Below are 14312 nucleotides of genomic sequence, written 5' to 3' on the forward strand. Positions count from 1 at the left end.
TGTTGTGACCATGTCTTCTCGCGATGCTTTGGACCTAGTAAACTGCGTCGGAGGGCCCTAGGTCTCCTTCTCTCAAGTTGATCCTCAAATTCTGGAGGAATGGGAGGATGATGATTCTTATGGTGATTTTGGTGATGATTTCGGTGATGATGCGGAAAGTGCTCGTCCCAAAGAGAGGAGGCAAGATGCGTTATGGATCACGGTGACGTCGCCTCGTAAGGCAAGCGTTGACCGAGCTTGGACCCATAAGTTGGCCAGTTGTTCTGGTGAGAAGTTTTTTGAGGGCCACTTTTTCTTTGGCAGGGGATACAAGATTGTCATCCCTAAGGAGGGTCAGGCCGTCTGTTGCCCTCCACCGGGCCATACCGGTGTATATATGCGACACTTGGAGTACGGGCTCCGGTTTCCGCTGAACGAGTACGTCATGGCTATCATCAAAGCTATGAACGTCGTTGTGGCCCAACTGCATCCGTTGGCCATGAGGACGATAGTCGGTGAATTTATTCCGCCGGCTGCATTATCTCCAGCCGTCAATCTCTGGCCGCGTCGGTTGGTACAGTGTGCACATGGAGAAGGGTTATGTCTCTGTTGACAAACTTACTTCTTGCAAAGACCGGAGAGATCGGTGGGTGTACGTTAAGGTGCTTGGATGACTATCCGCCGCCCCATTGCTTCCAAAGACCAAGTTAACTTGCGGTGTGAGACTAAGGCGGAACATGACGGATGGGTCTCCTGGAAAAACTCAAGATGGATGCCAGCAGGTCTCTCTTAGGGAGGATGAGAGGTCAAGGCGATGAGGCTCTTTGAGGCGGACAAGAGTGGGGTGCCGAAAAGATGGATTCCCCCAACGCAGATCATTCTTCGTGATGAGCCGCTCACCATGTCGGCCTCATACCGCCTTAGCACAAAGTGAGTAGGGTCGGTATGAGGCCCATCACCGTTGTCAATGTTCCTGTTCTTCGAACTCCGATTTAATTCCTCTATTTAATTCTTGCTTTGTTTCCTTCGCAGACCACTTTGGACCGGATTTGTCTGAGGATATCCTCCGGAGAATGGGGCTGCACAAAGACAAAACCGTTGCTAACTTGCATCCCAAGGCTCTGATCCACGATCGCAGACGTCGCCGAATGATCTTATGGACCAAAGAACAAACGCTTGAATGTGGTGGAGGCCCAGGCGAAGGTTGTTAGTAATATGCCGCGCCATACGCGAAAAACAAATCCTTCGGCGATGATGGCGTCGACATCGGCTCCGCCTTCCACCCCCCCTGTTCAGAAGGAGACGGTGGAAGTCGTTTATGTCTCCAATGGCGATGATTCCGATGAGGAGGAGGGGTCTCCCCTTGTCCGTAAAAGAAAGCAGATAACCTTTACCGCCGCCGCTGCTTCTGCTGACGAGAAATGCACCCTTCGGCCAAGAAGGCCAAGCACGGTATTGATCTATCCGGTGGCTCAGATTTAGCCGGTTCATCAGGCGCTGCCGATGACAGGCTTTTCGGCATGCCTATGTATGTTGATACTGATGCCCCCCCTTTTTTTTTTAAAAAAAAATTTTGTAGATCAACCGCTGTCGGCCGCCGCTCTTGTTGAGCAGCAAACGGAGGAGAACCCCGCGCAGGCTGGTGATCATAACGTCGCTACTGACTCTTCATCCCAGAAGGTTTCCCTTTCCCGTCCGCAAGCTGGTGATCATAACGTCGCCACTGGCTCTTCGTCTCAGCTTGTGGCGGAAGGCGCGAGGTTGATTAAGAGACTGGCGAGGTGGAACGAGCTGACCGGCGCTCGTATCATGGAGCAGGAGAAGGCCGTGGCTCAATCCGCTTTTGAGCTTAATGCCACTAAGAAGGTGGCCACGAAGGCGAAGCTGGATCTTCTCAATGAGCAGAGGCTTCGGGGGGAGGCCGAGAAGGCGCTCTTGGCTGAGAGAAAGCTCAGGGAGGACGCTGAAAAGGAGGTCCTTGCTGAGAGGGCCAAGGCCGAGACTTCTGCGGCCGAAGTTGAAAAGCTGCTGGCGAAGTGTGGCCTCGTTCAGAGGCACGCCGACCTCTATCTCCAGCAGAGGAATGAATTCAGGAACGGTTTCGAGATCCAGGGGAAGGTGATTCGAGCAAGGAGGCCATCATCGTGCAAAAGGAGGATGACATTGAGATGCTCCAAACCAAAATGCTCCCGACATGTGCTCCGACCCGGATCCGGCCGGCAAATTTGCCATGGAAGTAATTGAGGAGCTTTTCCCTCTTGAAGGTTCCTTTCCGTGGAGCAAATTCGACGAGCTGTTTGACGACAAGCTCGAAGCTAAGGAGAAGGCCGTGGAGGAGAGGGTCAAGGAGGCGGTGAGGGTGAAGATAGAGCAGGAGGCGGCCGAGGAGGCAGCAGCCCTTGCTGAGAGGGCGAAGACGGCCAATGAGGAGGCCAAGAGAATGAGGGAAGCTGAGGCTGCCGAGGCAAAGGCTGAGGCTGCCAGGAAAGCCGCTGGGTTGCCCACCGAAGGAGACGCTGCTACCGCTGCTGATGGCGAGCAACAACAGACATAGGGAGATGATGTTTGTACCCTTTTGCCTTTCCGTCTTTGTAATTTGTACAACTTTGGCGGGTTGTCCTTTGGCTGACCCTTATGGGGACGGCCGTCGTTTGTATTTCTTGTAATTTGTTGAACATATTTAATAAGAGCTCGTTTCTTCTGCCTCCGGCTTGGCCGAGGTCTTTACCTCATTCCCTTTTTCTTGTGCTAATAGTTGAGCATCTCAATCTGTACCTAACGTTTCACTTTGTCTCCGACTCGGCCGAGGTCTTTTCTCATCCTTGTCTGAGTTTTTTTTTTTTATGTTATTAATTGGGCGTCTCCTCTGTTTCCGCCTTGGCTTGGTCGAGGCAGTCTTAGAGTGCGTTCCTCAACTGTGCAACGCTTCTAAGGCGTTTTGATCACTTTGCGAGTATCAACTGCGCTGGTCGTGACCGTCGAGGTATTTATTTCCTGAGGGTGATTGCCATTCTTGCCGGTGTGACGGTGTCGGCCGAGTGTGCTCCTTTGTTATTCTTGATGCCGCTCTTGTCGGTGTGACAGTGTGAGCCGACGTCTGTTTCTTGATAGCGTCTAACGTGGCGTCTACCACTTGGAGTGACTGCGACGGCGTCTACCTCTTGGGGTGACTGCCGTGGCGTCTACTACTTGGGGTGACTGCGACGGCGCTTATTTCTTGGAGGAGACTGCCGCTCTTGTCGGTGTGACAGTGTGAGCCGACGTCTGTTTCTTGATAGCGTCTAACGTGGCGTCTACCACTTGGAGTGATCTGCGACGCGTCTACCTCTCTTGGGGTGATCGCCGTGGCGTCTACTACTTGGGGTGATCGCGACGGCGCTATTTCTTGGAGGAGACCGCCGCTCTTGTCGGTGTGACAAAGTGAGCCGATGTTCGCTTATTGATAGAGATCCGCTCTTGTCGGTATGACAATGTGAGCCGGCGTACATTTCTTGATAGCGTCTAACGTGGCGTCTACCACTTGGAGTGACTGCGACGGCGTCTACCTCATGGGGTGACTGCCGTGGCGTCTACTACTTGGGGTGACTGCGACGGCGCCTATTTCTTGGAGGAGACTGCCGCTCTTGTAGGTGTGACAGTGTGAGCCGACGTCTGTTTCTTGATAGCGTCTAACGTGGCGTCTACCACTTGGAGTGACTGCGACGGCGTCTACCTCTTGGGGTGACTGCCGTGGCGTCTACTACTTGGGGTGACTGCGACGCGCCTATTTCTTGGAGGAGATCTGCTCTTGTCGGTGTGACAAAGTGTGAGCAAAGGGCGTATCGATTAGGTCCGGAGCATTTTCGGTTTTGCTACGTCAACCACATGTCCCATGATGGTGACCTGGTTGGCTGGCAGCGGCGTGTCGGGTATTGTTGGCATCCCGAACTCTGGTTGGATTACTCCGCCGGTGGAGGGCTGCACGACTCCAGAGTTGTTGAAGGTATCATCTTGGTAGAATGTGGTTTCGTCGGTCACGACTGCGTCTTGTTGTTTCGACATCTTCTTAGCTTTTTGGGTGGGTTTTTGTTTTTTTTTTTTTTGTGTTTGGGAATGAATGTGACTAGCTTCTAGTGTCTTTTCCCACAGAAGGCGCCAATTGTTCCGGGTGTAATTCCAGAGCAAGTATCGTTACCACCCGTGGCTTGTAGAATAATGTCTTGAGTTGAACCCTTCTTGTCTTTATCGTTCCTCTCGGCCTCTCCTGCAACAATGAACGAACTGAGGGCTTGGCTTTGTGCCAAGCGTACTCACTCCGACGCTCAAGTCAGTAAACTTAAAGGATTAAGTTGTGTTACTTGGCTAGGTATGTATTGTAGAGAGATAAGGAAGATATTACCAGATGAATAGTGTATTTAGGTTAAGTTGTGGGATGCTTTCCTCAATGAAGGTTGAGGAGTATTTATAGGCTTTCACCTTTTGTCACGTAGTGGCCAAGTGGCTAGCAGGTGGAAAGACTGATCTACCCCTCGGCCGAGGGACCTATGGCAGGCCGGCGGGCCATGTTGACTCACCGCCGAGGGTCTTGGATATGAGTACGCGGGTATGTGTCCCTACCGGCAAAGTTGTCACGCCGAGACCCAGCTAACAGCCGATGGGTCGACGGCTAGGGCTTGTCTAAGTCGTTGACTTGCTGTGGATATCTTTGACCTTGTTCAATATGTTGACTTGGTCAGCGGTGCAGAATATGCCCCATCATAAATGAATATTTCTTATTTAGGGCTGAAGATCGAATATGGTAACTCATGAGGCGACCCTTGACACGTGGTAGTAAAACTGGAGGAAACGAAACATGACCGGTACGACCTCCTAAACGGTTCAAATTTAAGTGTATAATACACGGTTCTCGGTATTTCAGAGTCCCGGGACAAAAATGTCTGTAAATTATACGGACAGTTCTCGGGTCAGCTAAAGAAGCGGCACAAATTTTGAGAAGAAACAAATGACATTTGACTATGCCGATATGCGATAAACTAGTCTGAGTTGAAAATCGGATACTCCTTAAAGATAGATGATTAGTTGTTATTTACTGGACAGAAAAGAAACATGACCATGAACTAATATACTTGCTATGTACTAGGTGATGGCAAAAAACAGACGATAATGAAATGTAATACTCCTTAAAAACAGAGGAAAATACTAGGAGGATATTAATTTTCGTCCGAAATACTGGAAGGATATTAATTTTCGTTTGTTTTTATGGAGTACCCGATATGCGGGTTCCTCGTTACACTCCCATACCGGCACACTCGATGTATAACATTTCATTTTCGTCTCCACCTGATTCTCTGGAGTTTGTGAATTGGTATTTTTTAGGACTTGGAATTTTGGCAAGTGTTGGAAGTATTTTCAACCAGAGAGACGATTGCGGTTTTCAGTTGGGATAACCAAACATTAATGCAATTCAAAAGCAGTATAACCTACTGTTAACATATTTCTATCGGAACTTCCATGAATGAAACGAAAAAAGGGCCCGAGTGAGCGTGACGATGAGCCCCGCCTAATTACCTCTCCTGTCTAAATAAGCTAACCTCCAATTCTAGTGACAGCGAGTTATACAATGAGCCGCCAAATTATCCATGTGTCTAAATAAGCTAAACTCTAACACTAGCATAAGTAGAAAGAAGAAAAAAGGTTTACCGCACGCACCACCCCTAAGCATCACTGTATCAAAATTAATTTTCAATAACCTGAAGGCGGCGACTTCCACACAATCGGATAGTTGAAGTCCTATAATCTTATTAGGATTTCAGGGCTAATCATACCTTTAAACCAATATAAAATCAGTACATGAAAGTATTTCGCAAACAACACGATATTTCAACGTTAGCAATAATAAATTGTCGTTTGCATGTGTCGTAGAAAATTATGCACAACAGATGTACAAAGATTGTAAGCATTTGCGTAAATTTGGACCAGCTTGAAACCTCTTAGCCACGAAGAGATGCACGAGGTACGGCAGGCAAACCCAATTCATCTTCAGACTGTCAAATACAAGATGCAAAACACAAAACCACTTCAGCTTATTGTGCTCTTGTAATTTGAAGCAATATTGAAACAATTTTCACAAATCGTAAAATATATACAAAGTCTACAATCGTAAAAAGTGATATTGAGCAATGTCATACGCATTCATGAATTTAAGCACATGATATTCTCCCAATCCTGTTTATATCGTCCCATTAGACTTTGATGGTCAGTTGGTCACATGATGTCGACATTGACGCTCAATTCTCACAGTAGATAATATTTAGATGATAATTTGAAAAACATTTGTAGTCAAATCAATACCGACTACATAGTATCTCTATTAGTCAATTTAGTAGTTGTTTGGTTGATCGTGGAATTGCTATTCCATAGAAAAATTATAATTCAAGTGAATTATGTTACTTTAGGGAAACAACTTTTAGTTTGGCAAGTGTAGGGTAGGATGTACAGGAATTGTCAATTATCTATGGGGACTAGGTAAGCGAATTCCTTTCTACACTTTGCGATAGGCACCCAAACGGCTACCTTGTATATGAAGAAACTAATGGTCAAAGTTGAGGTTCAATCACGGCACTAAAGTTAAACAGGGCAAAAATTTTGGGATGGAATCTAGTAGATTACAACCGAAGACAAAAAGAAAGAGACATACCAAAACCATGTGGACTAATTTGACGACTGAGAACGAGAAACCTAAGAGGAGATCCACTTTTTAAGGATGCCAACTAACATAGCATACATGCAGTCATGCACATTTAAAAACAAGAACCTACTTCAAGTACCTTAAACTTCCCAAAACTCCTTAACCTCAAGCAAGGGTCAAGGAAAAGGAAAAATAATTTTTTTTCATTTAAACTCATTTTCAAACCCAGCAAGCAACAAAAAATGTCAGGCAGTAAAAATTCACGTAAAACCTCGTTCGTATAATAGAGAAAACACAAGGCTCAAGTACGAGGAAAAGAAGCAGGTATGAGATTGATTACCTGCGCATTAGCTCTTCCACCTGGCACTGCTGTGTGCCCAATAGGTGCTGATGGCAAATTGAGATCTTCCAGCGTATCAGGTTCAGACTGAAGATAAGAAGGAACTCCCTGACTCTCAGATTCCATGTCTAACTCCAGAGCATCAAGCTCTGCGCAAAACAGAACGTTACAACACAATGATGATTGGATTAGCATTATAACTTATAACATGTCTGTTCGATAAAATTGGTAGATGAATATTAATCGTATATTTTGGAGCTTACCACCCATAAGGTCGTCCTCGTCAATGTCATCAGGTACACTGTAGCTTCTTCCAAGAGTCTCTTGAATCTCATTACTCATATCCATCAAGTCCATCATGTCATCTTGCAGGTTCTACAAGTGAGAAAATAAATAATTGATTCAGTGGAAGAGAAGATTTATAGAAATATAATTATAAATTATAATATGGAAAATAAGGGGATAAAAGCAACTAACATCTATCTCTTGAAGTTTTACTGTCTTCATCATTCCTTTCAAATCCTTGTTTGCAGCTTTCATCGCTGTCATCTGGGGAAAAGACAAATAAATAGACATCACAATCAGAAAGAAACTACCCTCAGCAAGATCAAACAACGTGCAAGCAATCAGGATTTATAGCAAACATCACAGGCCACAAAAAAAGCAAATCTTATTTTATAATAACGACCTCCTACCTCTCATGGGGTAGGCAGAACATTCCAATTAAAGTACACAAACTGCCCCCTTTCGACCGACTCGAACCATGCTCCGTTGGACGCTATCAAGATAGGCAAAATATTTCATAGTAAATAGTGCCACTAGTTTATAAACCTAAAATATAAGCACCTTGAAGTGAGAACGAGGTGCATTTTTAAATACATGTCAAATGGATAATTTATACATCTAACCCAAAAACAAAAACACCTAAATTTGTAAGGAAATAGAAACATAGCTATAAGCCTCCAATATTACTGGTAACAAGCAAGTTCCATGTCCGATGGAGATACAAATAAAAATTAAACATGGTTATTTAAATCTAAAGGTGCAAAGCATGTAGAGACGGCCTATAACATACACGAAATCTTAATTGCAATCCAATCTAGCAATGAACAAAACATAACTACAACACCATTGCAAAAATTAACAATGATGAGTTAGGCTGACTCACAGTTTGTTGAGCATCCTTGATACCCTCGGCAGCAAATGCAACTTGATCAAGATTGAAGGTTTGGTTGTAGAGCATATCGCGTTGTCCCTCATACCTGCACAATATTAAGTACAACAATCACACAAATGGTATAAAAGACGCTAAAAATACAACCATAAAATGTCAAGCCAGTCAAGGAATCAAAATTGGCCGTAACATATAGGTATTTTCAGATTCCTGCGCCAACATCCTCTGATATAAAGGGTTCCAAAAACGTAAATACCAACTACTCCATATGACTATATTTGACCATGTGGCCGATACAAGACTAATAAAGCCGATAATAGACCAAGACTACCAATATGACCGATATAAAACAAGCGGTAACAAACCACAACGTTAGACACGTCACCGTGTCCTAGTGTACATAATTGCAATTTGCGGTTATCAATGCGACCAATATCACGAAATAATAAGATGATTCACATATCCACTATCGGGTATCCTAAATGGAGGTAGTTGTTCACTCCATGTAGAAGAAACTCTTAAAAAGAATCAAGATTTAAAGAGTAAATGTTTGGTTTCATTTCTCCCTGACCAAAAATCACCACCCAGACATGCCATCGAAAAGCATGAACGTATCAAACCACCAAGGTTCTAAATCCAATGCAGCCAAAACTGAAGCAGCTGTTCTGAAAAGCTAAAGACACACAGGAGAAACTGCCTTGAATACATAATATTAAACCAAAAGAAAAGAAACATACATTCTCTTTTGTTTAAGGACCCTCATTGCTCGAGCCTTAACAGCTTCCTGTGCAGGACCAGGCCGTGTCTTTTTAATCTGTTCTTTGTATCTAGCTAATTCAGCATCGAGCTTTTTTATCTTGTCTTCCACACTATCTCCCCTTTTGGTAATCTGTGCAGAACAACAACAAAAAAGTTAAATCCTGAAATGCGTTCATAAACAGAGAAGAGTGGACCCTAGAATATGTACCACAAGGCTAGCAAGGACCAACTCAGCCCGCGACTCTGCATCAAAACAGGATCGGTACAGCCCATGGTACTGGCTGAGCATCGGTCCAAGACCGGACCGGACCAAACCGGACCGAAGACCGAAAATAATTTTTTTGTGGACCGAAGACCGGATCTAAAACTTTCGGTCTTGGACCGGACCAAACCCGAAATATTCGGTCTGGTACGGTCTTAGACCGAAATAGACCTAGAACTAATTCTTTCACTATTTCGTGTATGATAATTACATTTAAGTTTCACTAAATTAAATGTCGATGAATAATTAAACGATTTTTTTTGAGAAAAAAATACTCAATATTAATTTATAACGTCTTGTGAAGATAAAATGGTAATTTAGTTTATAATATTCTAATGATAGTCTTTAGAAACATAAAATTCGGTCCATTTGGTCCGGACCTAAAATATCCGGGTTTGGTCCGGACCGGACCGAAAACTCAAAAAATGAGGACCGAGGACCGGACCTAAAAAATTGGGTCCGGGTTTGGTCCAGACCAAATGGTCCGGTCCGGTCCATTTTTCCAGTCCGGACCTAAACTTGCTCACCCCTACATGGTACAACAGGCCACAGGCCAGGCCTGGGTTTAATTTGTGGCAAAGTTTGGTGCTTGGCACAACACAGCCCCCTACCAGGCACCCGCATAACCAGACAATAATATTAAAAAAAAAAGAATGATACGGCCTCACATGGAATCATGGACCCAATTTGTGTCATTTCTCATCTAAACAGCTATTTCGAGTGTTTTTAACTTCTAGCTGAATCTCTCTTAAACTTCTATAGATATCAACCCTCCTGTCTCTGGCAGTCAATTCTCGCAACCAATATTCTACTTATATCTCGAGTTCTCATTCAATCAGGTACATTATCAGAATCTAAAACTCGATAACTGCTGCAAATTTACTAGATGATCAGAGGTGGTCTATTTTAGTAACGGTAGTTAGATTTTTGTAATTTTTTATTTATTTTACAAACATTTCACTAGTGAAGGTTACAAGTGTAAACAATTATAGTCATTTGTTTAAACTCTCTTTATCGTAAACATTACAATATTCTTTTATCATGAAAAAAAAAATGGCACAGTTGCCAGTATGAAAAACAAGCACAACGAGCGACATGATGAGTGATAGAATGGGCCAGTGGCTCTTGGCCTAAGTTTTAAAAGGCACTATGAACAACGAGGGCCTAAGAGAGTAAGAGGGCATCCTACTGATCCTAGTTGGGCTTCAGCCTAGCCATTTTGGCAGTTTGGGCACAGGGTAGGTCACTGCTTATTTCAACATTTACAGGGATGCCCCTTAAACCAAAGTCCCAATGAATAGCGGAATGGAGATTGGTTTTGCACCCCCTCAAAGTAGCCAAGTCATTTTACTTCCGAGTTTCAATTATAAAGCAAACACGCAGTATGTACCAATTGGCCAATCTAAGAGTTACCTAATACTCCCTCCGATCCAGACCAAAGGTTACAATTCCTTTTTGACACTATTCATGGTCGTAGGAAATCTTTGATATTATTCTTAATCTATAAGACAAAATATAGTCATGTGAGATCTTGTTTGATTTATCGTCATGAATGTTATAAGAATATCAAATTTTTATATTTTTTAATAATGTGTAACTAAAGATATGCACGTTACAAAACGTGCCTCGACAAGTGTGATAAAGCAACTGTAACCTTTGGTCTGGATGGGAGGGAGTAAACAACAGGAGGAGAGGTAACTCTAGACACATTCAACAAACTTCTACATTTTATAACGACATGCCTCAAGCAGTATAGCACACTTGAGCTTGAGGCAGTAACCAAAACAACTCAACTCAGCACACTTTAGACGGGCCTCATACATAAGGCACGATAAGTGATACGCGCGCAACTAGGCAAATACCACATTCTACTTCTAATTCTTTTATTCTTTTATTTGCTTTGTCCTATTATCCCTGCCTTACATGTTAGCCTCCTTTAAAATCAAAAAAAGAGTACTATAACACAAGATCTTTAAATGAAATCATAAATCTGTATGCAAAAACAGCGCGCCTCGTGTCAACAAGGCGCATACCGCGCATACCTTTGTTTCACCCTTGTACAGGTCGACCACGAGCCCTATTAATTTCGGCGCTCCTCATGCCTTTGAGCCCTACTAACTTACTAAGTGCCTCACAAGATATCAATCCAACATACAGGTCGACCAGTAAGACAAGTTTTCTCCATACAAAACCGACTTTGTCAAACCGGTGACAAAACGTTCCCTTCAACAATTACTTAAACAACAATTAATTCCGCAATCATACCAAACACATCACACATTCCGGTAGCTAATCGCGACAGTTTTCACACAACTAGCAAAACTACGATTAAACTCCCTTCACAAACAACAATTAATTAAACAACAACTAATTCCGCAATCATACCAAACACATCACACATTCCGGTAGCTAATCGTGACGGTTTTCACACAACTAACAATTAACAAAACTCCGATTAAACTCCCATCACAAAAACATCTGGTTTTTCGACACGGTTAACTAAACAACAATTAATTCCGCAACACTATCCTAAATCTCATAACCCCATCATATCAACCACACAAAAACAGTATACATCTCAATCAAACATCATGAAATAAATCAATCAATTAATTAAAAATAAATAAAAATTAAGATTGTAAAAGTGAATTACCCTATCAGCTGCATCTTGAACAGAAGGAGGAGGATCTGTTTGCTTCTTAGCACCAAAAATTCTATGCATTTTTTTACTTAGAAACTACGACACGAACTTAATGAACCACAAAATAAAAATAAAAATCAAAATTAGGGTTTTAAGAAATTGAACCAAACACAATCAACTGATTAATTCAATCGCGACAAATTGACGATTTGTGGATTGGATAATGCGATATACGAAACCCTAATCGTATTTGTTGAGTAATTGAATTAGGATTTGGGTAATTAAGGGAGTGATTAGCAAGAATTGAAGAAGTTTAAGAGGAAAAAGGAAAAGGAAAAGGAATTGGTCGATTTGAAACAACCGAAGATGTTCAACGAAATTTCGATAAGCAATAGGAAAAGGAAAAGGAATTTGGTCAATTTGTATTTTTTGTTTGTTTATTGTTGTTTGGGTTTTTAACAAGTCACACGAAATTTCTTATTCATTTCCTCCAAATTTGTACTATCTATTTTATTTCGGGTCCGACAAAATCGGTTTTCGATTTTAATATGGTTTCTTTGTTCCTGCTCTTTAGTCCACTTAATTTAAGTTTACTTTAGATCCGGGGAAGTGGTAAACTAGCCCCTTAAATTTGCATCATTGTGAGAATAACCTCCTAAACTTTATTTTGGTGTAAATAACCCTCATAACTTTGCTCTAAAATGAAATCAAGCCTCCTCCTACTTTTCCAGTCAAAATCTCGCCGGATTGCCAATTTCTCACCAATATCTCATATGTCGTACATATTACGTATAATTTTCACCATTTCGACTCTATATACTTATACAAATGCATGTATCTGCAAGATTTATACGCCTTATTTTAGCACATTATCCAACAATTCATATGTCCTAACATTCCTACCTCTCACTTTCTCTCTCCCTGGCGTCTTGTCTATCACCCAGAACACTCAACACCAACATTATCACTTCTTTTTTCCTTTTCTCAACTTTGCCAAATAAATAAATTTTTTCTTAAAGAAGCGAGCGAGGAGAGTTCCATTGTTGAAAATGATTCAGAGATTTAGTTAGGGGGTGTTTGGTAAACAGCGGATTGACAAAAAATTAGCATATTTGGGACTTTTAGCATATTTGACCAGTCAATATGCTATTTGGGGTGTTTGGTAAAAAGCATATTGGGATAGTAGATTGAGGCCGAATCTACTATTTTACAATATGCTGCTCCCCCCAGCATATTCTAAGAGTAGATTGGGAAAAAAAAAATTCACATTTTTACCCTTAGGAAAATATAACCTTACATTTATTCCATAGTTAATTCATGTACTTACTTGTCATTTTACAAAAGATTTAGATAATCTGCTAATTTAAATCTGCTACTTACCAAACACCTTTAACAAAATCTGCTAATCGAATATACTAGTCAAACCTGTCAACAAAATCTGCTAATTATAATCTGCTTTCACAATCTGCTTCTGTCAATATTAATCCGCTATTTACCAAACAGAGCCTAAATGATATGGCATTCTATTCTCAAAGAGGCGATAACAGTCTCAGATTTCCTTGTTTTCCCCGAGCTAGTTGTTTACAGACGTAGCAATTTAATTTTGTAAAAGTTGCACCCAAATCTCAGTGTTAAATTATGAGCAATTATACGTAATATTGGTGAGAAATTGGTGAGAAATTAACAATCCGGCGAGATTTTGACCGGAAAAGTGAAAGGGGCTTGATTTCACTTTATTACAAAGTTATGGGGGTTGTTTACACCAAAATAAAGTGAAAGGGGTTATTCTCACATTGATGCAAACTTAAGGGGCTAGTTTACCACTTCCTCGACTTTCGGATCTTATAAGTTCAGTTTAGTTTAGTTTAGATCGTAAAGTTCAGCTCAGATCCTATAAGTTCAGTTCAGTTCAGATCGTATAAGTCCAGCTCAATTCAAATCCTATAAGTTCAGTTAAGTTCAATTCAGTTCAGATCCTATAAGTTTAGTTCAGTTCAGATGAGATCAGTTTCAGTCCAAAATAACAGAGCTTTTGTATTAAAACTCGATATATTGCTGAACTCAATTGATATAAACCTAAATTGAACTAAAGGGGGTGTTTGGTTGGGAGGTTTGGAAGGGAATGAAATGGATTCTAGTCATTCTAGTGTTTGGTTGGGGTGTTTTGGAATGGAGTTAGAATCCTGATGGATTCTCATTCCACCCCAACCCCTTGGAATCCCATACCCACCTCTTCCCCATGGATTCAAACTCCATTCTTTCATGTTTATTTTTCTAATGAACCAAACATATTTTGGAAGGTATGGAATTGGAACCCCATACTCCTATGATTTCTCATTCCAATCCATTCCATTCCTAAGTAGTGAACCAAACGACCCCTAATTTATAAGTAATAGGAAATTGCTGAACTAATATAAACTGAACTGAACTAAATCGACATATATTGAATTGAATTGAACTAAACTAAACTTATAAGAATAGAAATAAAGT

General features: G+C 41.9%; 1 protein-coding gene across 1 annotated transcript; it reads right to left on the reverse strand.

Moving 5' to 3' along the window:
• Positions 1–5737: 5737 nt before the first annotated feature.
• Positions 5738–12325, reverse strand: LOC141646745 (vacuolar protein sorting-associated protein 60.2-like). The gene is made up of 7 exons (XM_074454682.1): positions 11835–12325; positions 8898–9049; positions 8155–8248; positions 7464–7535; positions 7250–7361; positions 6987–7135; positions 5738–6002 (listed from the first exon to the last, which is right to left on the reverse strand). Exons 1-7 carry the CDS (start codon positions 11901–11903, stop codon positions 5949–5951), a joined length of 702 nt encoding a protein of 233 aa, XP_074310783.1. The 5' UTR covers positions 11904–12325; the 3' UTR covers positions 5738–5948.
• Between the last annotated feature and the right edge of the window lie 1987 nt (positions 12326–14312).

This window comes from Silene latifolia, chromosome 3, assembly GCF_048544455.1.
Source record: "Silene latifolia isolate original U9 population chromosome 3, ASM4854445v1, whole genome shotgun sequence".
In the NCBI taxonomy this organism is placed as follows: Eukaryota; Viridiplantae; Streptophyta; class Magnoliopsida; order Caryophyllales; family Caryophyllaceae; genus Silene; species Silene latifolia.